General features: G+C 41.4%; 3 protein-coding genes across 3 annotated transcripts in view; 1 reads left to right on the top strand and 2 right to left on the bottom strand.

Moving 5' to 3' along the window:
* Positions 1-2,759, bottom strand: part of LOC138029947 (uncharacterized) — a 4,688-nt gene extending 1,929 nt beyond the window's left edge. Inside the window, exons 1-2 of the mRNA XM_068877794.1 lie at positions 2,206-2,759; positions 193-1,589 (exon numbers count right to left, since the gene is read on the bottom strand). Coding sequence (XP_068733895.1) covers positions 193-1,589; positions 2,206-2,617 — 1,809 coding nt within the window. The 5' untranslated portion in view covers positions 2,618-2,759. The remainder of the gene's footprint in view (positions 1-192; positions 1,590-2,205) is intronic.
* The window catches only part of LOC138029949 (uncharacterized), a 36,656-nt gene extending 28,019 nt beyond the window's left edge, over positions 1-8,637 (top strand). The window contains exons 8-11 of the mRNA XM_068877796.1: positions 4,453-4,596; positions 5,253-5,373; positions 6,744-6,856; positions 7,682-8,637. Of these exons, the coding sequence (XP_068733897.1) occupies positions 4,453-4,596; positions 5,253-5,373; positions 6,744-6,856; positions 7,682-7,780 (477 nt within the window). The 3' untranslated portion in view covers positions 7,781-8,637. The remainder of the gene's footprint in view (positions 1-4,452; positions 4,597-5,252; positions 5,374-6,743; positions 6,857-7,681) is intronic.
* A 1,258-nt stretch (positions 8,638-9,895) lies between these two features.
* Positions 9,896-13,987, bottom strand: LOC138030743 (uncharacterized). The gene is made up of 4 exons (XM_068878620.1): positions 13,528-13,987; positions 12,735-12,910; positions 11,432-12,661; positions 9,896-10,984 (listed from the first exon to the last, which is right to left on the bottom strand). The coding sequence occupies exons 1-4, from the start codon at positions 13,934-13,936 to the stop codon at positions 10,730-10,732; spliced, it is 2,070 nt and encodes a 689-aa protein (XP_068734721.1). The 5' UTR covers positions 13,937-13,987; the 3' UTR covers positions 9,896-10,729.
* Between the last annotated feature and the right edge of the window lie 13,513 nt (positions 13,988-27,500).

Genomic DNA, 27,500 nt, shown 5'->3' with positions numbered 1-27,500 from the left:
ATAAGAATTATAATCTAGCTGATAATTTATAGTATAGCTTCTCTTGGTTGTATGGCTCATAAAACTACTACCGGGAACAAGGTAGTTGAAAACATCGCATCTAGTACTACTACATTGCACGGTTACAGCCTTGCAGCCTTTTAAAGGTTATACTGAAGGTCCCATTTGTTGATTAGAGCTTAGTCGTCCTACCTTTGTTTTCCCATTCCAAGCAATGACCATCACTGGTTTCTGTAAAGCGGCTTTCACGGCTGATAAGCCTACAGAATGATCCCAGAACGAGGCTTTTTCTCTGTCACCAGGCAACCGCCACATCACCCACTTACTTCCTAAGCCATCCGTCATCTCGCCGCTGGACAACATCACCCTTGAGGCTTCCTCCACTGCTAAATTGCGCGCGTCAAGACAAGCGAACTGGTTGCGTTTTGAGATCTTTGGAGTTTTAAGCTCCGCAGTGTTGTAGTTGGACACCAGCCATTTGTGGTAAATGTTGCCGACTCTTCCACTGATTTTGCCGACAAGAGTCCATCCTCCATTTTTCATATCGCAGAAGGTCTGGACTGCTGAGCTTCCTTGTAGATCTGTTTTGATCCAGTAAACGCCATTCTTTGCGCGCGGTTTGTTGTTGACAAGACTGGCATCATGGATTTGCTTGCAGGAGTCTGCAGGCAGCTTCTTGTCACCCAGAAGACCACTATTCGGGAAGAAAAATGGCTGGAGCAACCCCAAAGTGATCTTCGGGTCTTTAGCAACCAGAAGTGTCACTTTGATATTGTCGTACAGTGTTTTACAGTTAAGACTAGACTTATGACAGCCCAGTCCTAGAGTTCCTGCAGGTATCTCCCATTCTTTTTCCACTTTCAAATTGTTATGAACCAGTTTGCCATTGACCCACTGCCAAAATCTGTTTCCAATCACTCGATACTTGATATGAAACCATTTGTTTAACTGAAAGGCCGTGGGCAACCTCCCTCCATATTTCCAGCTGCCATCTTTGTTATTAGCTTGAGGCCTCAAGTAACAGTGATTAGGAGCTCCCAGGAAATATTGTAGCCACCATCCTGTTGTCTTGTTGGGATTTACATTACTCAGACGTAGAAATGGTCCAGTCGCAGTGTTTTTTAGCCCACTGGTCTCCATCAAGTCAAGCTCAACCTGCACATCTTTCCAGTGAAACCCAGTTTTGAGATAGACTCCGACCTCGACAAAATCGCTGTTTCGATCTTTAGTTTGCATTGTGCTTCCTAGCAGTCGCCCATTTTGTACACTCCATTGTCCCCAGGCCTTAACCCAGTCTTTCTTTAGCGTTGAACTGGAGAAGTCATCATAAAAAGCATACACTTTTTCGGGATTCTCCTTAGCGCTACCGCTGACCAAATCACCCATCACCAAGGAATATGAGTAACCATCAACATTGTTAGCTGATATAGGAGCCTGCAATCTGAACTGGACAGTTGCGGACTTTGTTCCCAGGCCTTTTATGACGCGGTCTAATTGAACATAACGTCGTCTGTTTTCATGGTAATAGATTCGCAAATCATCCCCGTCGTTACGTGTTAATCCGCGATCAATCAGTTGTCGGTGGTTTACTGAGAAAAAAAAGGACGGATGTGTGAGAGAGCTCAACGAAATGAAAATATATGATTGATTGTCCGATGAAGATACCGCGAAGACTCATTTCTGGTTGACGCAAATACTCTTAAGACAAGTTCATTTTAATCTACAATATTCGAATTTGTACATTAGAAAAATACCCCTCAGGAACTTTCATTTGATGAGTCACTGTTTGGGATTTTATCCACAGAATCGAAAGATGCAAGACGTTTACTGCACAACTAGCAACAAACACAACGCGAAAGTATTGTAGATTTCATTTGAATGGTCCCACTTAAGGATTTTATTCAAAGATAGCGTAATAACATTACTACAGGAAAGCAACTGCTATGTGGCTTTCATTGCGATGGTCACGGCTTATTGTATTATCCAGGCATTAAATGCTCTTGTGCAGCGCAACTGAACCACAGTAAGTGAAATTTCCAATTGAAATATGGTAAAGGACAACTGATGTCATACATTTTCAGTCGATAACGTTCTTAAGTAATCATTGATCGTAAAGCCAAGCCATTTACTTTTGCTTCTATCATTGCAAGATTGCAGCTTCTCTCAAAGTGACGTTACTATGGAATATCACACTAATATATTTACCTGGTATATTTATGGTGTAGTGTTTTGGAAGAGCGGATTCTTTGGCTTCTATTTGCACCTGTATCTTGCCACCCCTTTTCGCGAAACAAGTTTGATTGCGATTCGAAGTGTTACCGTTGGCCAGCTTTTCCAAAAGGTGCTGAACTGGTTTCAACAAAGCGATTTCTTCTTCAGCGATTCGAGCCAATTTCTCAGCGTCTTTCTGCATGGCGGAAGCAAGATCGTTCTTCTCGTTAAAGGTGTTCAAATCCAGAGTTAATTTGTAAATCAAGGAGTCGATCTGACTTTTGGCGCGGTGTATCTCGTCGTGTTTGGAGCGATTTGTTGACTGGGATTGTTCAGCGCTACCTGCACAATGTTCCAACACCAAGAATGCCGTAAAAACTGCGGCGAGATAAAGCTGAAAACCCATTTTGGACAACGCACTTACAATCTGAAATAACTCGTTTTTTATTGCAAGAAAGCACTACAAGTCTTTTCTATACTTATTATATATCATATGATATCCATTGGAGTTAAGCTTACAAGTTATTTTTCATGAAATGTATATCAGGATAAAAATAGGAACATCACCTAATACGTTCCTTTAATTGTTATGGTTATAGAAGATATATCTTTCTTTGTATACTACTTCCCCACCGACGCAGCACTACAGTTTCTTTAGAAACTACCCCTTCTATCTTTCTTGTTGTTGAAGAGTTTTTGTATTGAGACTGAGTTCTTATTTGTGTTGCTATTTTCTGTCTAACAGTGAGTGTAATGAGTCTGCACCATAATGTTTTGTAAGGAGATACATGCACCAGTATGTAAATTTTCGTCGATTTATCCACGATGAATGAAATGACCTTTTTTTAAGACTGATCATGCATAGCTAAGCGAACCTCGCCAAGACCATTTTCAATTTTAAAGAAAATTGGCCTTTTTTTTTTTTCGGATTAGCCCTCATCCTTTTTGAAGCTAGCAAAGAATGATGAATTCGAACTCATGCCTTCAAACAGGGTTAAATTAGAGAACTAAGGTTTTTTTCTTCGATTGATAGTGTACTCTATTCTTGGAAGGCTCACAAGTTATTTTTCTTGAAACGATAAAGGTCATAATTTATGCGTTGCAAAAAATCTGCCAGTGTGGCGATTATGTTCATAACAACTCCGAACTTTGCTCCGTTCGTTTATGAAACTCTGGGTGTGTAGAGAATTTTTTGCTGACGAAACATAAATATCATTGCGGTTTCCTTAGTTTCCGTTTATCGTTCACTAGTTTTGCCACCCAATTTGGATGAGCTTTTCAGGCATTGAGATAGGTCATATCTGAGGTGATAAGTAGAGGAACAAAATGGCTTCTTGTTATTTTAATTTTTTCACGTGTTCACCTCAGTGTTGGCACAAGGTGATGGATATTTATCCGTTCGCCTCCTGGCTCGGTAAATATCAGTCTACCCTTAGTCACCTCCATTTCAGGGAATAAATGTTTAATATTGACAGGCTCAGTACGTTTTGACCTCAACTGACATATTGCCAATCACGTTATATTTGTGTATTCAGTGATTCTTTTCGATGGCATTTTTTCAACAAATTCGTACTGGTGAAAATATGAGATGTATTTTTCACCAAAACAAATAATATGCCTTCAGATAAAGGTTCTAAAGAAAACAAAATATGCATACTACTCATTTTCTTTATGTGCTTTTGAACAATCGTATATTGAGGAAACATTTAGACAAGACGAAGAAAGGAATCTTCCCTTTCTCAAGTTTTCGTACTAAAGGTGATGTTACACGAGCCGATTTTTAGCGCATTATTGCTCGCAACATTTTAGCCCAGGCTCCTGCTTGACAAATCGCGGGCGACAAATATGGCGGACACTGTTGACGTGACTAATTCCGGTTCTCCGTGGTGCATTCTGGGACGATGTGTGGGGCGGTTGTGATACACGCACCAGCTCAAACAAAATTCGGGCAGCAATGTTGCAGGTTTTTGAAAGCGCTTCAAAAACCTGCAACAGGTTGCCATAACAAAATGTTGCTTTAAAATCGACCTGTGCCCCATGTTACATCAGAAAACTTTTGTTGTGTTATCAAATCGGTTCGTGTAAGATCACCGTATAGCGAAAATGCAGATTGTGAAGGGCTTAAATTGAATCCTGCAATTGTTGCCCCATGTGGTTTATTTACTGGTAGATGCACCGCTCTTGCGCATGAATGTGGAAATCATTGTATGCATTCACATGAGTTAAATTCTTACGCTGTAGGTGTTCGAGGCGATACAGCAAGTCAAAGATGATGATGTAATCAATGGCATCATCGATGAAGTTATACAACCTCAGTTACGACAAGTGATAATTGAGTTGTGGCGTGATATAGCAGAGAGTAACAGAAACAAACAGATTGAGAAGGTAACTATCATGAACACATTGTCATTAGCAACTGTCAATAATAATCATGTTGTAGCGGAGCCTCTCTTGACTCCTCAGAAAAGAGTCAGTTAGGCTTGGTACAACCTCGTTCCCAGGGCCTCTCTTCCCTGCCTCGACAAAGGAAGAAGAGAAGAGAGACCCTGGAAAGGAGGTTGGGCTTTCCAGAAATTGAGTCTGCTCTTTCAAATTGCCGCAGGCAATTTTTTTGCGCCGGTCACTGTGATTGACCCAGTCAGTGTCTAAGAAGCTCGCACAATTTTATTGGTAGAAGAAAGGCTGAAATGGTTCCTTTTGTACATTGCCAAAATGTCGTCCAAACTGTGGGAATTAAACAAGAATTTTAGGCTACTGAGCACTTTGAGATTCGTTAGCAATTTTGCTAGATTCGTCGAGTTTTGTTTATCATTTCCAGAAAATTTCGCGTTTGATACAGAAAGGCGTAGATAAAATTACATAAGATCTCAATAAATTTTGCATTTGCAGCAAATCACAGTTAGATGTTAATACGCATGACCAAACTCTCATTTGCTGGCAGTTATCTGCAGCTCTCGTAGCGGGTTGTCCTCCAATGAGACGAAAGAAAAAATGTATCGAATGATAAATCTTTTTTTGTCTTTTTCCTTTGGTCTTTGCAGGTTTCTTTGTTTGCTAAAGATCATTTCCTTGATGCCTTGTTCCTGCAGCACTTGTTGAATCAATTGGCTGGTGATGGCTCATCACTTTACTTCAGTGATTACACAGATCAGGTTTTAGATGGTATGTTGTATACGTTTGCACAGCTTTTCCAACATTGTTGGGGCCACGCGCGCGCATTACATAAGGTCTCCATGGAGATAGCTACTCAGCAAGATGGCAGCCGAATTTTGTAAGTTTACAAAGTCTTATGGGTAGTATCCTTCCCATAATACACTGCACGTCCTTACTTTGTTGGGAGTTTTTGCGTCCGTTGTGCACACAACTTCCAACACCATCCAACATCTGCAGAACCATCAACTCCTTTGGGCCTTGTTGCATTCGTTTGGGCGGGTCTTTACGCCGCCAACCACAACGTAGACGAAAGCGAAAAAGAAAAAAAGGCCGGAAGAAAGAAAGAGAAAAACTAAAATGGAATGGATCTATTGAGCAATAACATTGACCCTGCGCGCTTTTCACATTTTTGTAAAGTAGGTTCATGTATTAGTCACTCCCCTCGGAGCTTTTCAGGCCTAATTTACAATTCTATTTGGGGGATTTTGCCGGTTCAGACTGCTTATTACGCAGTTTTCAATTAGCCACTCTCAAAAATACCGCAATACTCTTTGTTTGTCCCTCCAAAACTTTGCATAAGCATTGTTTTTATTTTCTTTTGGGACTTAACAATGTTCCCAAGAGAAACTGGAACAATCCTTATGCAAAATTTTGGAGGGACAAACAAAGAGTATTATGGTATTTTTGATAGTGGCTAATTACTGAGAGACAATAACACCGGGAACTCCGTGCTTTGGTCTTTTCGAATAGCTAGTGTGTGGTATGTTTAAAGGGAGAGTTTCACGTCTCTGCGTATGGGCAAACTGTCATTTCAGCCCTTTTAATTTCATTGTTATTGAAACAACTGAAAGCACTGATGTAGGAAAAGGAAACAATGCCCTGGAAGTGTAATTACCAATTGGGAATTAATTTTGTAATCATTTTCTTTGTGTTATGAACCAACTGAATGCGAATAGATAACTCGTCCTTTATGACAACTCGTGCCTACAATAAAATGTTCGACCGGTACAATAAATTCGAGGCTAAAATTAAATTTGATATTTTCTGTGTAAACCGGCATTATCTTCCAGCAAATTTGGGCCTCAGTCATTCAGTGTATTTACTGTAATACTCTCAGTGATTAATGAACATCATATGGTTCAGTAAGAAATCGTGAAATTTACAACTGCTAGCGCCAAAGCTTGGACATGCGCAAAACCGTGAAACTGCCACTTTAACGTGGCACAGTGACTCGGTACAAGGGTTGTGGTGAGACGAGGCCTGTGGTTTATGGAAGATAAAAATGATTTATGGGATGTTGGATGACGCAATCAACAGGTCTCTCCTTAACTCCTTTTTTTGAAGTCGTAGTTTAATACGTCGCCTCCTCTTGTCAACAGGTATTATTTGCGGGTTGCTGACCTCGCAGTATTTAGCCATAAATGATGACTTAGAAGCGACACAGAGTAACTCAGTTGTGAGAAGATTTCACGAAAAAGTGTTTTGTGATGTGGTAAGTGGAAGACCCTTATAAGAGGGGACTGAGCAAGGGAGGTGGCTACGAGGCCGTTGGCTGAAAAACATCAATCATTTCGCGATTATTCCAAGTTATTCCTCATGGTAAAGTGTGTACCAGCTTTCCATGAATGGAATTGTTATAAACGTTAAAGACTCGTATCATATCTCAAAGTGCCCTTGGAGGTGAGGTGCCTGGGAATTAAATTAAATTACTGGAATCGGAATGCTAACAGTTAAGGCTAAATATTGTTTTAGGCCTAATTGGGCTTAAGGTTAGCATTTCTAAGAGGTTTGGACTTTTTCAACAGTTACAGTGTAACGTCAATCTGCATTTTACACTGACCGATTCCAGTGATTTCATTTCATTCCCAGGCACCTCAAGTCCAAGGGCACTTTGAGATATGGAAACAAGTCTTTACCGTTATAAACGGTGTGGATGTTTCGAGAGAAAATGGCCGAAAGATTCACGCTTCTTCGCGTACTTCTTGATCGAAAATCCATCCAAACCGCCCGGAGCTAGCCCTCGAAGAAAATAAAAATCCCATAGCAGAGGTTCAAGTCACGAGTTCCGAGTTCGACCGAAAGCGTTGAGTAACAAAGACTAGGTTGAAACAGCTATGCAAAGGAAACTGTGTAGTTTTTCAGTGTCTCTTAAGCCCCGTCTACTCAAGCAATTTTTGTGACAATAGGAAAAAAATTGTTCATGTAGACGGGGTTTTAGAGCCGCAAAAACCAAAAACAAACTTCCTCACTTAATTCCTCGTGTGTTGAAATGAGTCAATAAAGCGTCTTTTCTTCTCCTTTTTATCTTCAACTTCAGGCTTTGGATGTCTTAATGCAAGAATTGACAGCACATTTAGACGAAGACTTGCATGAGTTACATGAAAACGAAAAGGGAAATTACGTTTTCGACCTCTAAACCATCGTAACGCTTGGCATTATTGATATGATTCCGAATCACAAAGGATTGCTTGAAATAGCAAAGAAAACGTGAACTTGCCCATCCGCGCTGTTCAGTATGCGGTGCCGGCTGTCTGCTTAAGAATTCACGACAGCGATGGTGCTGTCAATCCGTTTGTCAGTCTTTGTCAATCATATGCTCACTTGGTTGATGGCCCAGTCGATTCCGGGAAGTTTATTGATGAGCCAGTTCAGACAGCCAGTGGACCGTCAGTCAGTCCATTACACCGACTCACAGACCAGACAGACCAACACACAAACAGTAAAAACGCGAGTTGCGACAGACAAACAAATATGCTTCGGTAGAACTGATCGAGTTTTTGCGTTTCGTCATCGTTACCTAATAAGCCAGTTGTTCCAAAACACATGCGCGCGTCGCAAATGAAAACAGCACATACTAAAACTGCGAAAATTGGATACAAATTCTTGCAGCTTTTTTCCTTAACAAAGGCCAACGAAAAATTATGCGGTTCTTTTTATCCTGACATGCGCATGTGTATTGAAACTCCCACAGTGGCTTATTTAGTAACGAGGCGCAGGCGCCATTGACATTCACGTAAGCAATGGTCTGTTCTAACTGACCGGATGTCCAGGGGAAGGGTTTTTTTAATTTATTTTTTTACAATTAAATGGCAGTAAATGGTACAAGACAGTGACCCCATAGAAGATAGACCACCTTAAAAATAAAAATATTCCTATCCAAAAACTGGATGTAAAGATATTTCTATCCTTAAACAATAGCTGATATTTCCATAAAACAGACCAATGTAAACATATGGATATATATCAAATACAAACAAATAAATGGAAAGTTAATAAGCAATGTAAAACCTCAATCACATCCCTTACTCCTTTCTTTAAGTTTGAAATAGTTGTTGCCTGACGTCTTCCACAGGTCCACAATCGTATTTTTTGAAAAGCTACACTAAAAGGTATATATATTTATTTATTTATTTATTTATTTGTCTAACTTTGCGAGTCTTCGGTCGCCAAAGGAGGCTTTTACTTTGTGTAGAAATCTGTTTTTAAATCTTCTTTAGAGCCTAGCAAAGATATCTGGATGGTTTTCTTGGCAGTAGTAAAAGAGTTTCAGGTCAAAGTGACGTTAGCTGCTTTCTGTTGTGTTTCTGTTTCTGTTCTGTTGTGTTATTCCTCGCAGTCTTACAATACTTTTGGCGGTAAACGTGTGTTCCACTCTCAAAATTACCTCCAGAACCTACTTTTTGCAGAGATTAAGCTTTTCAAATAGGATGATGTTCTTGTCTTCTGAGGTGATACTTGAGGACGAGTTGGTAACATTTTGTGAAAAAATATTGAAAAAGTATCACACGTGACTTGATCGCTCAATCACGCCCAAATATGCCGGGCATTGGATTGACCTTTCATCATCTAATTGAAAAAATTTGTAAACTATTTGTGGCTGGATCGATTTCTCTGAAATTTGAAAGGGTGATTGCTAATGAATAGAGAAAGAATCTTCACACTAGCTACAATCGGCGACAAAATTAGTTGAGACAGTTGCCAACAGAGCACACTGGCAACGACACATTCATTGTTTGCAAAGAAAACTTGTCCAGAAAGTACGTTTCCGGGATACCCCTCCCTCCCCCACCCTAATCAATGTTGTACCGCTGTCGACAAGGCTCGTAGAAAACAGAAAAACACAACATTGTCCCGGGGGTGCGGGGGAGGGGGCCATTTGCGCCGCCGAGCTAGAAATCGACTCTAAAGAATAAGAGTGTTTCAACAATTTTGACGCCGATTGTAGAAATTCCTGTGTTTTGCATGAGAATTCTGCAAAGAGGTAAATGTAAATAAATTGTTCATCTGTGCGCGGAATTTGCCCGTAGCGCCAAACTTTAAGACAGGCAATATTTGCAGTATGGTTTTTCTTTATTGCCTCAGTCTTCGCAACTGGAAAATTGATTTACAACGTGAATTGGGAGAAACTATTTATTCTGTATGCCTTTTTAATTGCAATTGTGCGAGAAGATTCTTCCTTCTTTCTTCTTTCCTTCACAAACATAGCTGTGGCATTGATTCTGCTTCAGGAAATGAGGACTTCACACAAGTGTTTCCCAGCACCATTTTATTGTTTTTTCCCTTTTTTTTTTTTTTAACAGCTTTGCTTAGCTAACCCTAAACGTCAATCTTAAAACATATTTTTCATTTCTAAAACCAAAGATTATAAATCAAGCAAGCGAATCAAAAAGTGACCAAATCACTTTTACACATGTTGAGGTCATTTGTCTTCACTGTTCTTCTAACATGCGTGCAGACAAGAATCATTCAGGATACAGGCTATGGTTTTTGAGATCTTGCTTTTTACCTAAGAGGAAAGTCTTCTTGACTTAACTAATCTAACTCGAAAATTTCTTACCATTAATTAAACAGTTTTTATTGCATAATTATGCATATTAAGTCAACATTAATTTACCCATTGACTCCCAGGAGTGATCAGCAAGTAAACTCTGTTCACAATTTCAGTGGAATGTCAGTCAGATAGGTATTGAGAATGAAGATACTTATCAGCTTAATTAACAGGTGTGATCTTGATGTGATACCAAATTCTCATGGCTACCCAACAAATAAATCTGTTTTACTTGTTAGGAGAATGCACGTTTCGATCTTGGGAGTGAAACACGAGTGAAAGGGTAAATTAAAATTCAACTTTTCTGTTCCTTTTGCGACAAAACTTGATGGTTTCCGTTATCATCAAAACAGTAAACCTGTGCTCGTGTTCTGAATTCCACCGGAAATCAAGAAACTTTTTTCAAAAATCGTCATTTTATTATTTCATATTATTCCCTGTTTTTCTCTAAAAAATATTGGTGAAGGAAAACATTTGTGAAGCAAACTATGAAAATTCGCAAAGCAAAGCAAAAATATCAAAAAGGCTGTCGTTTAGTTACTTGAGCCAGACGACCACATAAGGAGACTGGTGAGAGTATGATGTGTTTGGCCAATCAGAATCACTGCTTGGACTGTCGTAACCATTGCCATTCTGTGAGCAGCCATGCGCAGTGGAACCTTTTGACATCACCCCAACAGCCATGCAGTTGTCATTTGTAGCAGTGTTTCCTTCAGTGTTGAATGATGCATAAGGGTATGATCCGCCATGTGCAGTAAACGGCATTATCCCAAACTTGTTTTGGAAACAGGTCTGCCACAAAGAAAGAAATTACAAATATTGTGAAAATTGAATTAGCTCCCATTTACTTCGCTGTTTGCTTCAGTCGATCACTCGTAGTTTCCTTAAGGCCTCCCCTCCTAGAATTTTTCCTTTTTGGTTTTTCTGATTTTGACATGTGTATGAATCTGTAGTGCGTGGCTAACTATATGAACTATGTTTTCTCTCGTTTGTTAGTGAATTACGGGTTTTTTGCTTAAGATATATATTTTTAGAGATATTGACTTGATGTTACGTTGGTGATCCGACTTAAATGTTAACTGCTTTAATGTAAGTTTTTTTAAAGACTGTTTTATCTCGCTGTTCTAAGGGCCTGCTTGCTACTTCGAATTGTCTCGAGAAATCCGAACCTTATAGCCGTTTAAGATTATATTGAAGGTCTCATTTGTCTATTTGGAAACGAGCTTTGACTCGTCTTACCTTTTTGTTTCCATTCCAAGCAATCACCATCACTGGTTTCTGTACAGCAGCCTTCAGGGCTGATAAGCCTACAGAATGATCCCAGAACGAGGTTTTTTCTCTGTCACCGGGCAACCGCCACATCACCCACTTACTTCCTGAGCCATCCGTCATCTCGCCGCTGGACAACATCACCGTAGAGGCTTCCTCCACTGCTAAACTGCGCGCGTCAAGACAAGCGAACTGATTGCGTTTTGAGATCTTTGCAGTTTTCAGCTCATCAGTGTTGTAGTTGGACACCAGCCATTTCTCATAAATGTTGCCGACTTTTCCACTGATTTTGCCAACAAGAGTCCATCCTCCATTTTTCATATCGCAGAAGGTCTGGACTGCTGAGCTTCCTTGTAGATCTGTCTTGATCCAGTAAACGCCATTCTTTGCGCGCGGTGTGTTGTTGACAAGACTGGCATCATGGATTTGCTTGCACGAGTCCGCGGGCAGCTTCTTGTCACCCAGAAGAGCACTATTCGGGAGGAACAAAGGCTGGAGCAACCCCAAAGTGATCGTCGGGGCTGTGGCAACCAGAAGCGTCACCTTGATGTTGTCGTACAGTGTTTTACAGTTGTGGGGAGACCGGTGGCAGCCCATTCCTAGGGTTCCTGCAGGTATCTTCCATTCTTTTGCCACTTTCCAGTTACTATGTACCAGTTTTCCATTCACCCACTGCCAAAATCTGTTTCCCATCACTCGATAGTGAAGGTGGAACCATTTGTTTGACTGGAAGGCAGTTGGTAGCATTTTTTGGTATTGCCATGCGCTATCTTTGTTGTTAGTTAGCGGTCTGAAGTAGGAGATATAAGGAGTTCCCAGGAAGTATTCTATCCACCATCCAGTTGTGTTGCTGGGATTCACATTACTCAAACGTAGAAATGGTCCAGGCGCAGCGAGTTTCAGCCAACTGATCTCCATCAAGTCAAGCTCGACCTCCACGTCTTTCCAGTGAAATCCAGTTTTGAGATAGACTCCGACCTCGACTCTATCGCCGTTTAGATGTTCAGTTTGCATTGTGCTTCCTAGCAGTCGCCCATTTTGTACACTCCATTGTCCCCATGTCTTAACCCAGTCTTTTTTCAGCGTTGAACTGGAGAAGTCATCATAAAAAGCATACACTTTTTCGGGATTATCCTTAGTGCTACCGCTGACCAAATCACCCATCACCAAGGAATATGAGGAACCATCAACAGTGTCAACCTCGTTCCCAGGGTCCTCTCCTACTCGGCCCCAGTGGCCGAGTAGGAGAGGACCCTGGGAACGAGGTTGCAACAGTGTTAGCCGATATAGGAGCCTGCAATCTGAACTGGACAGTGGCGGACTTTGTTCCCTGGCTTTTAATGACGCGGTCTAATTGAACATAATGTCGTCTGTGGTCATGGTAATAGACTCGTAAGTCATCCCCGTCGTTACGTGTTAATCCGCGATCAATCAGTTCTCGGTTGTTTACTGAGAAAAAAAAAGACGGGTGTCTGAGAGAGTTCAACGAAAGGAAAAGTTATGTTTGATTGTCCAATGAAAACACCGCGAAGACGCGTTTCTCGTTAACTCAAATGCTAATACGACAAGTTCATTTTAATCTACAAAGGGCGAATTTGTGTATTAGAAAAATACGCCTCACTAGTATTAAACTTTTATTTCAACAATCACTCTTTGAGATTTTATCCACAGACTCGAAAGATTGTAAGACCTTTTACGGCACAACTAGTAACACAACAGAAAAGTATGGTCGATTTCGTTTGAATGGTCCCACTTTAGGATTTTATTCACAGATAGCCTAATATCATCACTACAGGAAAGCAACCGCTAAGTGGCTTTCAATGGGATAGTCACGCCTTTCTTATTATCCAGGCATTAAATGCTCTTGTGCAATATGTCTGAACCACAGTAAGTGAAATTTCCAATTGAAACATCATAAAGGAGAACTGATGTTATACGTTTTCAGTCAATAGCGTTCTTAAGTAATCATTAAGCGTGAGCCAAGCTGTTTACTTTTGCTTCTATCATTACAAGATTGCAGCTTCTCTCAAAGTAACATTACTATAGAATATCACACTAATATTTACCTGGTACAGTTATAGTGTAGTGTTTTGGAAGAGCGGATTCGTTAGCTTCAATTTGCACCTGTATTTTGCCACCCCTTTTTGCGAAACAAGTTTGATTGTGATTCGAAGTGTTCCCTTTGGCTAGCTTTTCCAAAAGTTGCTGGACTGGTTTCACCAAAGCGATTTCTTCTGCAGCGATTCTAGCCAATTTCTCAGCGTCTTTCTCCATGGCGGAAGCAAGATCTTTCTTCTCGGTAAAGGTGTTCAAATCCAGAGTTAATTTGTAAATCAAGCAGTCGATCTGGCTTTTGGCGCGGTGTATCTCGTCGTGTTTGGAGTGAGTTGTTGACTGGGATTTTGCAGAAACGCCGACTGCAAAGATCAAGAATGCCGTAAATGCGTAGACACGATACAGCTGAAAACCCATCATAGTTTCAGGCAATGCCCTTACAAGCTCGTATGATTGGTATGAAGGTGCACAAAAAAGGACTACGACCCCAGCTTATCATGTTATTTATATTATATGGCGATAGAAGTTATTTTTCATGAAATGTATATGGGGGGTAAAAACATGCGTTGGCCTACGTATTACACTTGTAGTTAATCGTGTAGTGAATTGTGTGATCGAGTTTTCGACAGGATAGTGTTCGATAAAGATCACAAACTCAACGGCTTGTTACCCCCATTTAACTTTCTTAGATACAACCTAAGAAACCGTCGCCGCGCCCGTACAGCGTTAATAGAGAGCTTAAGCACGCACGTTTTTGAGACGCGGACGGCAATCGCAAGTGAGCTGTTTTCTCTTTTAACTTGTTTACACACAATCACATTTAAATTGCTAAGATCTTTTCCCCATTAGAGCTGATTGGTATAAAGATGTGGGAGACGCCACTGCCCTGGCACGCGAAAATTTCTCTTACGGTTGCCGTCCGCCTCTCAAAAACGCGCGTGCTTAAGCTCCCTATAACACCATGCGTCCGCACAGATAGAGCGAACAACTCTTTTATCCTCGCTGTGAATTTTTATTTAAAATTTTAAGTCTAGTCAGTAACATATATAAGTACTTCTTATATACCTTTTTGTTATTATTATAGCTATAATGAGTTTATTAGAATTCTTATTGTTACATTTTATACTGTATTTATTGTAAATTATTGCGTAATTCATCATATGGACTGCGAGGCAATTTTAATAGAGCTTCTTTTCTATTCTATTCAAAAGAGGAACATCACCTTATACTTCCTTTGATTGCCCTGGTTGAGGAAAATAACGCTTTATTTTATCTTAGTCTTTGTATCGTGGCTATTGTGTATAGCTATTTTCTGTCTAAGAACGAATGTACTGCATTAGGCATCGTGATGTTTATTTAAGTATCTTCTTGTTGTACAAGAAAGGATTACGTTTTGCAAAAACTAGCACTTCACATTACACTCTAATCAGTTAAGTATCTTCTTGTTGTGCCAACTTAGAACTAAATGGGCAAACTATCAAAAATCATGCACATGAGAAAAGGTACATTACAAATGCCATATTTGAAGTACCTACGCGAAATGAAATTTGAACAAAACCGCTGCCCTATTATCTGTACAGCGCATTTAAGGACGTTCGCGCGAAAATTGTGCAACATTGATTTTCTGAAACTTTTACCACTGTAAGATGATGAGTTAGTTATGTCAGACATGTAAAAAAAATGGGGGGTCACCGACTTCGTTTTGGAGAGAACATGCCCGGAAAAAACACCCAAAATGTGACAAAATCGGGCTTCGTTAGCGAATAAGGCCAGTGTCTGTAAACCCAAATATATTGCAATTAAATCTTTGAAGTGAAATCTCCTCTGCCAAATATTGTTTAAGTGGACTTATTAAGTGAATTTAGTCAACTGGTGAGGTTCCTTAAAGATCAAGTTCGCATTTAGGGACCACAGTTTCACACGCCTTGCAGCCGCAAGATGGCAGGATTTGACGTCCCGTGAGCAAAAATCTTGAATTTTTTTCAACTTCCCACATTGATTTTTTGTTCATTTTTGGACAACGTGGAGATGATTGTAAATAAAATCCGTTTCTGGAAAGAAAAATAGGGGTCAACGAACGTCCAAGACCGTTAAATCCAGGCAAAGCTATAGCAATGGCCTTTTGCCCTATCATTTCTCATTTTTATCACTTAGCGCGCGCGCTCGTGTATGACGTGGCGTGTGCATTTGCGTGCGCAGTAAGGATGCGCAGAAACAATTGGCGCGAACGTCCTTAAGGACGTTCGCGCGAAAATTTTCTAACATAGAATTTTTTCTGCAAATTTTACCATTAAAAGATGATGAGTTAGTGATGTCGGAAATGGAAAAAAAATGGTGGGTCACCGACTTCGTTTTGGAGAGAACCTGCCCGGAAGAAAACCCTAAATCTGAAAAGATCCGGCCTCTCTAGCGAATAAGGCCACAGTGTCTGTAAGCCCAAGAATATTGCAATTACACCTTTGAAGTGAAATGTTCTCTACCAAACTTTGTTTAAGTGGACTCATTAAGTGAATTTAGTGAACTGTTGAGGTTCCTTAAAGAACAAGTTCGCATTTAGCGACCATAGTTTCATGCGCCTTGCAGCCGCAAAATGGCAGGATTCCATGTCCCGAGAACAGAAATCTTGAACTTTTTTTAACTTCCCACATTGATTTTTTGTTCATTTTTGGACAATGTGGAGATAATTGTAAATAAAATCTGTTTCTGAAAAGAAAAGTAGGGGTCACAGAGCATCCAAGATCGTTAAATCCAAACAAAGCTATAGCAATGGCCATCTGCCCTATCATTATTATTCATTTTAGTACTTAGCGCGCGCGCTCGAAGCATGACGTGGCATGTGAATTTGCGTGCGCTGTAACGATGCGCAGTACAATGGGCGCGAACGTCCTTAACACAAACTTAGGGCGCTTTTTAACTCGCTGACCAGACCCGTCAGTGCAACAATTGAAGGAACACTTATACGATAGCCCCTCGCATTCTTCTGGAGGAGAATATATCGACTTCGTAGTGTGTTAATTTCAGGGCGTTGTAGAGTTAGTCCTTCAAAATGCCCGGTCTTGGCGGTCAGTTCTGTCCCTTTCTTAGATGTGTTTGGAGTGTGGATACATACATACATATTTAATAATCGTGAGACTATCTTGGACTATACAGGATACTAAAACAGTCAGCGACGAAAGAAAAAAGGGGACAAAAATAAATAAATACCTGAATTAAATTATTGACAACGTATAAATATTTAGATTGCGTTGCAATATTGTGTTATGGTTGGCAAAGCATTCGCTTGGAAGGCAGTAACAGACTCAGCATTAACAGCAGCCATTGAAAGACCATTTCAGAGGGGGATGATTGCGGGGAAAGAAGAGAACTTATATGCATTAGTGCAGGAAAATATGTCTGAACTTATGAGGGTGGTTGGAGCGATTGCTTCTATGTGCGATTAATTAAAGGGTGACAGATGCTGGAAATGTTAACGTTAAGTGAGTCTGGAGACACGTCGCCAAGGAGCCACAGTTCACGCATTTGTACGTTAACAGTCACTCACTCATTTAGCCACTTAGTAGCCGCGTACCCGGGAACGATGAACCGTCACACAAAGTTCGAGTGGCCGCGTTTATTCTGCAATAGACCTTTTCGCGGTTTCTGATGCCATGGGGAGGGGGGGGGGGGGGAACACGGCTTCATAAATTACAATACAATACTTTATTCAAGAGATAAAAAATTAAAGTTATAAATATCTCTCGAAAGAGGATATCTAGAGGTCAACTCTATCAATATTCATATAAATCCAGGCCTTGTTGAATTCGGCCAAAATCCCATACATTCACTGTAATTTAAGCGACGTTTGCCCTCCTAGCTCCCTCCCCTCTCTCCCCAATTCCCTCTTCTCGCATCGGCTACACAGGTTACATTGGCGTCAGAAAACGTGAAAAGGTCTATTACTCACAAATTCTTACATTTTTGCAACAAATCCTTTACCACTCTGTCTAAGAACAGAGGCACACTCTCCTCAGGCGGGTGGCGTCCTCATTTGTGGCGACCTGCAGTGGGTACTGCAATGAATACGGGATTAACTCCCTACTCTCCCTTCCCCAGTTATCAGGTTCCGTAACTTCGCGCAATTTTCGGGCCTGCACTGGGTCGTAATTTCATGATACGCTATCACGAATATATGCAAATGAGTTAAAGGAAAGTGTAAGCTACTCCTCATGTACACTAAAATGAACTGTCTACATAGAAACAACTATCTACACTGTCTACAGTAGGAACAGTTATATACACTGTCTACAGTAGGAACAGCTATCTACACTATCTACAATGGGAACAGCTATCTACAGTGTCTACAATGGGAACAGCTATCTACACTGTCTACAATGGGAACAGCTATCTACATTGTCTACAATAGGAACAGCTATCTACATTGTCTACAGTAGGAACAGCTATCTACACTGTCTACAATGGGAACAGCTATCTACATTGTCTACAGTAGGAACAGCTATCTACATTGTCTACAGTAGGAACAGCTACCTACACTGTCTACAATGCGAACAGCTATCTACATTGTCTACAATGGGAACAGCTATCTACATTGTCTACAGTAGGAACAGCTATCTACATTGTCTACAGTAGGAACAGCTATCTACAGTGTCTACAATGGGAACAGCTATCTACATTGTCTACAATAGGAACAGCTATCTACATTGTCTACAGTAGGAACAGCTATCTACACTGTCTACAATGGGAACAGCTATCTACATTGTCTACAGTAGGAACAGCTATCTACACTGTCTACGGTAGGAACAGCTATCTACACTGTCTACAATGGGAACAGCTATCTACATTGTCTACAGTAGGAACAGCTATCTACATTGTCTACAGTAGGAACAGCTATCTACACTGTCTACAATGGGAACAGCTATCTACATTGTCTACAGTAGGAACAGCTATCTACACTGTCTACGGTAGGAACAGCTATCTACACTGTCTACAATGGGAACAGCTATCTACATTGTCTACAATAGGAACAGCTATTTACACTGTCTACAGTAGGAACAGCTATCTACACTGTCTACAATGGGAACAGCTATCTACATTGTCTATAATAGGAACAGCTATCTACACTGTCTACAGTAGGAAAAGCTATCTACATTGTCTACAGTAGGAACAGCTATCTACACTGTCTACTGTAGGAACAGCTATCTACACTGTCTACAGTAGGAACAGCTATCTACACTGTCTACAGTAGGAACAGCTATCTACATTGTCTACAGTAGGAACAGCTATCTACATTGTCTACAATAGGAACAGCTATCTACACTGTCTACAATGGGAACAGCTATCTACAATGTCTACAATGGGAACAGCTATCTACATTGTCTACAATAGGAACAGCTATCTACACTGTCTACAGTAGCAAAAGCTATCTACACTGTCTACAATGGGAACAGCTATCTACATTGTCTACAGTAGGAACAGCTATCTACACTGTCTACAGTAGGAACAGCTATCTACATTGTCTACAGTAGGAACAGCTATCTACACTGTCTACAATGGGAACAGCTATCTACATTGTCTACAGTAGGAACAGCTATCTACACTGTTTACAGTAGGAACAGCTATCTACACTGTCTACAATGGGAACAGCTATCTACATTGTCTACAATAGGAACAGCTATCTACACTGTCTACAGTAGGAACAGCTATCTACACTGTCTACAATGGGAACAGCTATCTACATTGTCTACAATAGGAACAGCTATCTACACTGTCTACAGTAGGAAAAGCTATCTACACTGTCTACAATGGGAACAGCTATCTACATTGTCTACAGTAGGAACAGCTATCTACATTGTCTACAGTAGGAACAGCTATCTACACTATCTACAATGGGAACAGCTATTTACAGTGTCTACAATGGGAACAGCTATCTACACTGTCTACAATGGGAACAGCTATCTACAGTGTCTACAATAGGAACAGCTGTCTACACTGTCTACAGTAGGAACAGTTACATACACTGTCTACAATGGGAACAGCTATCTACAGTGTCTACAATAGGAACAGCTATCTACAGTGTCTACAATAGGAACAGCTATCTACACTGTCTACAGTAGGAACAACTATCTACACTGTCTACTATGGGAACAGCTATCTACACTGTCTACAGTGGGAACAGTTACATACGCATCCTTAGCCGTACTTAAGCATCCTTAAGCGTACTTAAGCATCCCTCTTCATCCCTAGTCGTACTTGAGCATCATTAATCACCCCTAGCCGTACCTAGGCGTCCCTAACCGTACTTAAGCATCCTTTATCATCCCTAGCCGTACTTAAGCATCCGTAAGCGTACTTCAGCATCCTTCTTCATCCCTAACCGTACTTAAGCATCCTTTATCATCCCTAGCCGTACTTACGCATCCGTAAGCGTACTTCAGCATCCTTGTTCATCCCTAACCGTACTTAAGCATCCTTTATCATCCCTAGCCGTACTTAAGCATCCCTAACCGTACTTAAGCATCCTTAATCATCCCTAGCCGTACTTAAGCATCCCTAAGAGTACTTAAGCATCCCTCCTCATCCCTAGCCGTACTTGAGCATCCTTAATCATCCCTAACCGTACTTAAGCATCCTTTATCATCCCTAGCCGTACTTACGCATCCGTAAGCGTACTTAAGCATCCTTCTTCATCCCTAACCGTACTTAAGCATCCTTTATCATCCCTAGCCGTATTTAAGCATCCCTAACCGTACTTAAGCATCCTTAATCATCCCTAGCCGTAGGTAAGCATCCCTAAGCGTACTAAAGCATCCTTCCTCATCCCTAGCCGTACTTGAGCATCCTTAATCATCCCTAGCCGTACCTAGGCATCCCTAACCGTACTTAAGGATCCTTAATCATCCCTAGCCGTACTTAAGCATCCCTAAGCGTACTTAAGCATCCTTCTTCATCCCTAGCTGTACTTGAGCATCCTTAATCATCCCTTGCCGTACTTAAGCATCCCTAACCGTACTTAAACATCCTTACTCATCCCTAGCCGTACTTAAGCATACCTAAGCGTACCTAAGCATCCTTCTTCATCCCTAGCCGTTCTTGAGCATCCTTAATCATCTCTTGCCGTACTTAAGCATCCCTAACCGTACTTAAGCATCCTTAATCATCCCTAGCCGTACTTAAGCATCCTTCTTCATCCCTAGCCGTACTTGAGCATCCTTGATCATCCCTAGCCGTACCTAAGCATCCCTAACTGTACTTAAGCATCCTTTATCATCTCTTGCCGTACTTAAGCATACCTAAGCGTACCTAAGCATCCTTCTTCATCCCTAGCCGTTCTTGAGCATCCTTAATCATCTCTTGCCGCACTTAAGCATCCCTAACCGTACTTAAGCATCCTTAATCATCCCTAGCCGTACTTAAGCATCCCTAAGCGTACTTAAGCATCCTTTTTCATCCCTAGCCGTACTTGAGCATCCTTAATCATCCTTAGCCGTACCTAAACATCCCTAGCCGTACTTAAGCATCCCTAAGCGTACTTCAGCATCCTTCTTCATCCCTAACCGTACTTAAGCATCCTTAATCATCCCTTGCCGTACTTAAGCATCCCTAAGCGTACTTAAGCATCCTTTTTCATCCCTAGCCGTATTTGAGCATCCTTAATCATCCTTAGCCGTACCTAGGCATCCCTAGCCGTACTTAAGCATCCCTAAGCGTACTTCAGCATCCTTCTTCATCCCTAACCGTACTTAAGCATCCTTTATCATCCCTAGCCGTACTTACGCATCCGTAAGCGTACTTAAGCATCCTTCTTCATCCCTAAGCGTACTTAAGCATCCTTAATCATCCCCAGCCGTACTTAAGCATCCCTAAGCGTTCTTAAGCATCCCTCCTCATCCCTAGCCGTACTTGAGCATCCTTAATCATCCCTAGCCGTACCTAGGCATCCCTAACCGTACTTAAGCATCCTCAATCATCCCTAGCCGTACTTAAGCATCCCTATGCGTACTTAAGCATCCTTCTTCATCCCTAACCGTACTTAAGCATCCTTTATCATCCCTAGCCGCACTTACGCATCCGTAAGCGTACTTAAGCATCCTTCTTCATCCCTAACCGTACTTAAGCATCCTGTATCATCCCTAGCCATACTTAAGCATCCCTAACCGTACTTAAGCATCCTTAATAATCCCTAGCCGTAGGTAAGCATCCCTAAGCGTACTTAAGCATCCTTCCTTATCCCTAGCCGTACTTGAGCATCCTTAATCATCCCTAGCCGTACCTAGGCATCCCTAACCGTACTTAAGCATCCTTAATCATTCCTTGCCGTACTTAAGCATCCCTAAGCGTACTTAAGCATCCTTCTTCATCCCTAGCCGTACTTGAGCATCCTTAATCATCCCTAGCCGTACCTAGGCATCCCTAGCCGTACTTAAGCATCCCTAAGCGTACTTCAGCATCCTTCTTCATCCCTAACCGTACTTAAGCATCCTTTATCATCCCTAGCCGTACTTACGCATCCGTAAGCGTACTTAAGCATCCTTCTTCATCCCTAAGCGTACTTAAGCATCCTTAATCATCCCCAGCGGTACTTAAGCATCCCTAAGCGTTCTTAAGCATCCCTCCTCATCCCTAGCCGTACTTGAGCATCCTTAATCATCCCTAGGCGTAGGTAAGCATCCCTAACCGTACTTAAGCATCCTTAATCATCCCTAGCCGTACTTAAGCATCCCTAACCGTACTTAAGCATCCTTAATCATCCCTAGCCGTAGGTAAGCATCCCTAAGCGTACTTAAGCATCCTTCCTAATCCCTAGCCGTACTTGAGCATCCTTAATCATCCCTAGCCGTACCTAGGCATCCCTAACCGTACTTAAGCATCCTTAATCATTCCTTGCCGTACTTAAGCATCCCTAAGCGTACTTAAGCATCCTTCTTCATCCCTAGCCGTACTTGAGCATCCTTAATCATCCCTAGCCGTACCTAGGCATCCCTAGCCGTACTTAAGCATCCCTAAGCGTACTTCAGCATCCTTCTTCATCCCTAACCGTACTTAAGCATCCTTTATCATCCCTAGCCGTACTTACGCATCCGTAAGGGTACTTAAGCATCCTTCTTCATCCCTAAGCGTACTTAAGCATCCTTAATCATCCCCAGCGGTACTTAAGCATCCCTAAGCGTTCTTAAGCATCCCTCCTCATCCCTAGCCGTACTTGAGCATCCTTAATCATCCCTAGCCGTACCTAGGCATCCCTAACCGTACTTAAGCATCCTTAATCATCCCTAGCCGTACTTAAGCATACCTAAGCGTACTTAAGCATCCTTCTTCATCCCTAGCCGTACTTGAGCATCCTTGATCATCCCTAGCCGTACCTAAGCATCCCTAACTGTACTTAAGCATCCTTTATCATCTCTTGCCGTACTTAAGCATACCTAAGCGTACCTAAGCATCCTTCTTCATCCCTAGCCGTTCTTGAGCATCCTTAATCATCTCTTGCCGCACTTAAGCATCCCTAACCGTACTTAAGCATCCTTAATCATCCCTAGCCGTACTTAAGCATCCCTAAGCGTACTTAAGCATCCTTTTTCATCCCTAGCCGTACTTGAGCATCCTTAATCATCCTTAGCCGTACCTAGGCATCCCTAGCCGTACTTAAGCATCCCTAAGCGTACTTCAGCATCCTTCTTCATCCCTAACCGTACTTAAGCATCCTTAATCATCCCTAGCCGTACTTAAGCATCCCTAAGCGTACTTCAGCATCCTTCTTCATCCCTAACCGTACTTAAGCATCCTTTATCATCCCTAGCCGTACTTACGCATCCGTAAGCGTACTTAAGCATCCTTCTTCATCCCTAAGCGTACTTAAGCATCCTTAATCATCCCCAGCCGTACTTAAGCATCCCTAAGCGTTCTTAAGCATCCCTCCTCATCCCTAGCCGTACTTGAGCATCCTTAATCATCCCTAGCCGTACCTAGGCATCCCTAACCGTACTTAAGCATCCTCAATCATCCCTAGCCGTACTTAAGCATCCCTATGCGTACTTAAGCATCCTTCTTCATCCCTAACCGTACTTAAGCATCCTTTATCATCCCTAGCCGCACTTACGCATCCGTAAGCGTACTTAAGCATCCTTCTTCATCCCTAACCGTACTTAAGCCTCCTGTATCATCCCTAGCCATACTTAAGCATCTCTAACCGTACTTAAGCATCCTTAATCATCCCTAGCCGTAGGTAAGCATCCCTAAGCGTACTTAAGCATCCTTCCTCATCCCTAGCCGTACTTGAGCATCCTTAATCATCCCTAGCCGTACCTAGGCATCCCTAACCGTACTTAAGCATCCTTAATCATCCCTAGCCGTACTTAAGCATCCCTATGCGTACTTAAGCATCCTTCTTCATCCCTAACCGTACGTAAGCATCCTTTATCATCCCTAGCCGCACTTACGCATCCGTAAGCGTACTTAAGCATCCTTCTTCATCCCTAACCGTACTTAAGCATCCTTTATCATCCCTAGCCATACTTAAGCATCCCTAACCGTACTTAAGGATCCTTAATCATCCCTAGCCGTAGGTAAGCATCCCTAAGCGTACTTAAGCATCCTTCCTCATCCCTAGCCGTACTTGAGCATCCTTAATCATCCCTAGCCGTACCTAGGCATCCTTTACCGTACTTAAGCATCCTTAATCATTCCTAGCCGTACTTAAGCATCCCTAAGCGTACTTAAGCATCCTTCTTCATCCCTAGCCGTACTTGAGCATCCTTAATCATCTCTTGCCGTACTTAAGCATCCCTAACCGTACTTAAACATCCTTACTCATCCCTAGCCGTACTTAAGCATACCTAAGCGTACCTAAGCATCCTTCTTCATCCCTAGCCGTTCTTGAGCATCCTTAATCATCCCTAGCCATACCTAAGCATCCTTAACTGTACTTAAGCATCCTTAATCATCCCTAGCCGTACTTAAGCATCCCTAAGCGTACTAAAGCATTCTTCTTCATCCCTAGCCGTACTTGAGCATCCTTAATCATCCCTAGCCATACCTAAGCATCCCTAACCGTACTTAAGCATCCTTAATCATCCCTAGCCGTACTTAAGCATACCTAAGCGTACTTAAGCATCCTTCTTCATCCCTAGCCGTACTTGAGCATCCTTAATCATCCTTAACCGTACCTAGGCATCCCTAGCCGTACTTAAGCATCCGTAAGCGTACTTCAGCATCCTTCTTCATCCCTAACCGTACTTAAGCATCCTTTATCATCCCTAGCCGTACTTACGCATCCGTAAGCGTACTTAAGCATCCTTCTTTATCCCTAACCGTACTTAAGCATCCTTTATCATCCCTAGCCGTACTTAAGCATCCTTATTCATCCCCAGCCGTACTTAAGCATTCCCAAACGTACTTAAGCATTCTTAATCATCCCTAGCCGTCGTTCTTAAGGATCCTCAATCGCCCCTAGCCGTACTTAAGCATTCTTGGTCATCCCTACGCATACCTAAGCATCCCTGATCATCCTTAGCCGTACTTAAGCGTCAACCATTATCCCTAACCGTACTAAGGCGTTATCAATCATCCTTAAGAGTATTTAAGCCGCGTTTTTAAATAATATCTAGGCTGGACAATATCCCCTAACTTATCGAACTTGGATGTAGAGAGGAATTCCTTGCAAGATATTATACCTTGCGTAATTTTTTTCCGTGTCGGCAAATTTAATATTGTGTTATCAGGTCCTACACTTTCGAATGATAGACCATAGGCTATCGCGACTTTAAAAGCCTTTATAAGAGTCTATTAATATTAAATAATTAATCAATTAATTAACTAAGTTTTTTTAATTTAAACTAGTTGCTTTTGGCATGCACTTAAACTATTCGTCTTATATATGTTTGTTTTATGTTAAATATAATTCAAATTATAGTTTAAAGTGTTTACGAAAGTAATTAGTTATTTGTCTATCGAGATTTTACTCATATAGTTTGTTTTGTAATCAAGGCAGGTCGAAAGTACAGGTCATATAGGTCATTGCTCTACCAATACGGAAACCACCCAAACGCTTTATTACTGCCTAACCTAGTCCTAAAAACGGTGTTTAGCATGAACGTTGGTTTTGGTGTAGGTTTTGGGTGGTTTCTGCATAGAAATATAATAACAGTGACCTGTGACCTGTACCTTACACCTGCTGGCCGTTGTTGTTTTGGGCCTTTCAACGTCAAGAAACACATCAAATAGCGATATTTCTCGTTACGTCACTAACCGTCATTGATGTGCAACCCAGACATTTATTAACAATAACTTTTTTTCCGGGGGTTGCAAAAATTTTAATATCCGGAAGATGATGGTATCTGGTGATGGCTACTTCTTTGTGAGTTCGTCATTTCAGATATGCCGCCCATTCGTCTCCTTAAAGCAGCCATCAAGATCGTCATTGTGACGATGTGATGTAACAAAGAACGTTGCGTGACAAGGCAGCAGGCCGAGGTCGCACTGGAGACCCTATATGGACCGATCAAATGCGGTGAATAACCTGTTTATTATTTTTTACTGAAATGGTGTGCTGCCTGGGAACCACAGCTTAAGGCTGGCTTGCGATGCTGATTGTCAAAAGAGAAATATCAGGCAATGCCGCAATGATCGGTTGATTCTATTCTCAATATTTATGAAATGGTAAAGCAACACTGTTTACTTGTGAAAACATTTAAAAGGATTGAAAAAAATGTATTCGTGGTCCAAAAGATTTTAATGTAGCCATGTAACCTTGCGGCGGCATCACACAAGCTCGCGCAACCAGGGCTACGATTCCCACCGGGTTGGCGGGGAAGATAGAAAAATTCCTTCCGCTCGCAGAGCCAATCAAATTGTAGGATTCGTAGAATTCCGCCCGCTCGTGCATTGGGAAAAAGATTATCTTCAAGTATTCAGATGTGCGTAAACAAGTGAGTTGAATTTGTGACGCACTCTTGTGCTTCGTTTTATACCGTTGATCTACCGTACTGTTCACGGATCAACGAAGACGTACAACGTACCATGAACGTTACTGTCACTTGAAAATGTGACCTCGCGTTCCTGTAATCTCTTTGCGAGTATTACAAGTCATTAAACTCGCAAAATGTGTACCAAATATTCAGCAAATTGAAATTGGTTTGAGCGCTGTAAAGATTTGGATAGGAAAATGAAAAATTGTCGTCGAGTCCTCACGTCTTCCACACAACCCCAAATTTCATATATCGTGTATAGTAGTTAGAAAGCGGCTGAGAACAACAGAATTTTTTTCAAAATTAAGAATCGCACTTGCAGTCCCTGATACACTGTTGTTTTAATTGGTAAAGATAACAATTTGTGGTGACGTCTTCCTTGCCTGTTTAAGCTCATTCGTGATGGTGGATACGGTAATTTGTCATCCGCTGAAGGACTACTTAAAAGGGCGATTTAGTCGTGTCCAGTAGGGTATCCGCTCAAAGGTTTTATGTTTACTGTCTCTTCATTATAAGATTCACAAATAATTCTTTGGATATTTTGAGTCACTTCATTTAATTATCATATCAAGGATTAAATACAATAATGATATTAACCATGATACTAAAAAAATTATTAATGGTAAGAACTAAGAAATATTTTCAACAAAAACGTGCATACACAATAGAGGATTTGCAAGGCAGCCATGTTGCATGGCAGGAACAATGGATTCTTTTCCCTATGGGAACAAATGTTCTTTCTAATGCAAAACATTTTCATTTTTCCTGCCATGTAACATGGCTGCCGTGAAAAACCTCTATAGGGCGTTTTCACATGACCTTGCGGCAGACATGTTGGCGATGGAAAAGGCGGCCTTATTGGTGGAGGTTAGGGATGCTACAACCCAAACTTTACTAATGCTAAAATTAGGCCTAAAAACAATGTTTAATAATGTTTACGCCTATGCGTAATAACAACAACCTGCAACCTGCACTTTAAACCCACGGCCATATTGGTGGTCCAAACTCATTTGCGGGGACTTGAATTC

This window comes from Montipora capricornis, chromosome 13 (genome assembly GCF_036669925.1).
Source record: "Montipora capricornis isolate CH-2021 chromosome 13, ASM3666992v2, whole genome shotgun sequence".
Classification (NCBI taxonomy): Eukaryota; Metazoa; Cnidaria; class Anthozoa; order Scleractinia; family Acroporidae; genus Montipora; species Montipora capricornis.
The sequence above is the reverse complement of the archived record's forward strand: the minus strand, read 5'-3'. Positions and strand labels throughout refer to the sequence as shown.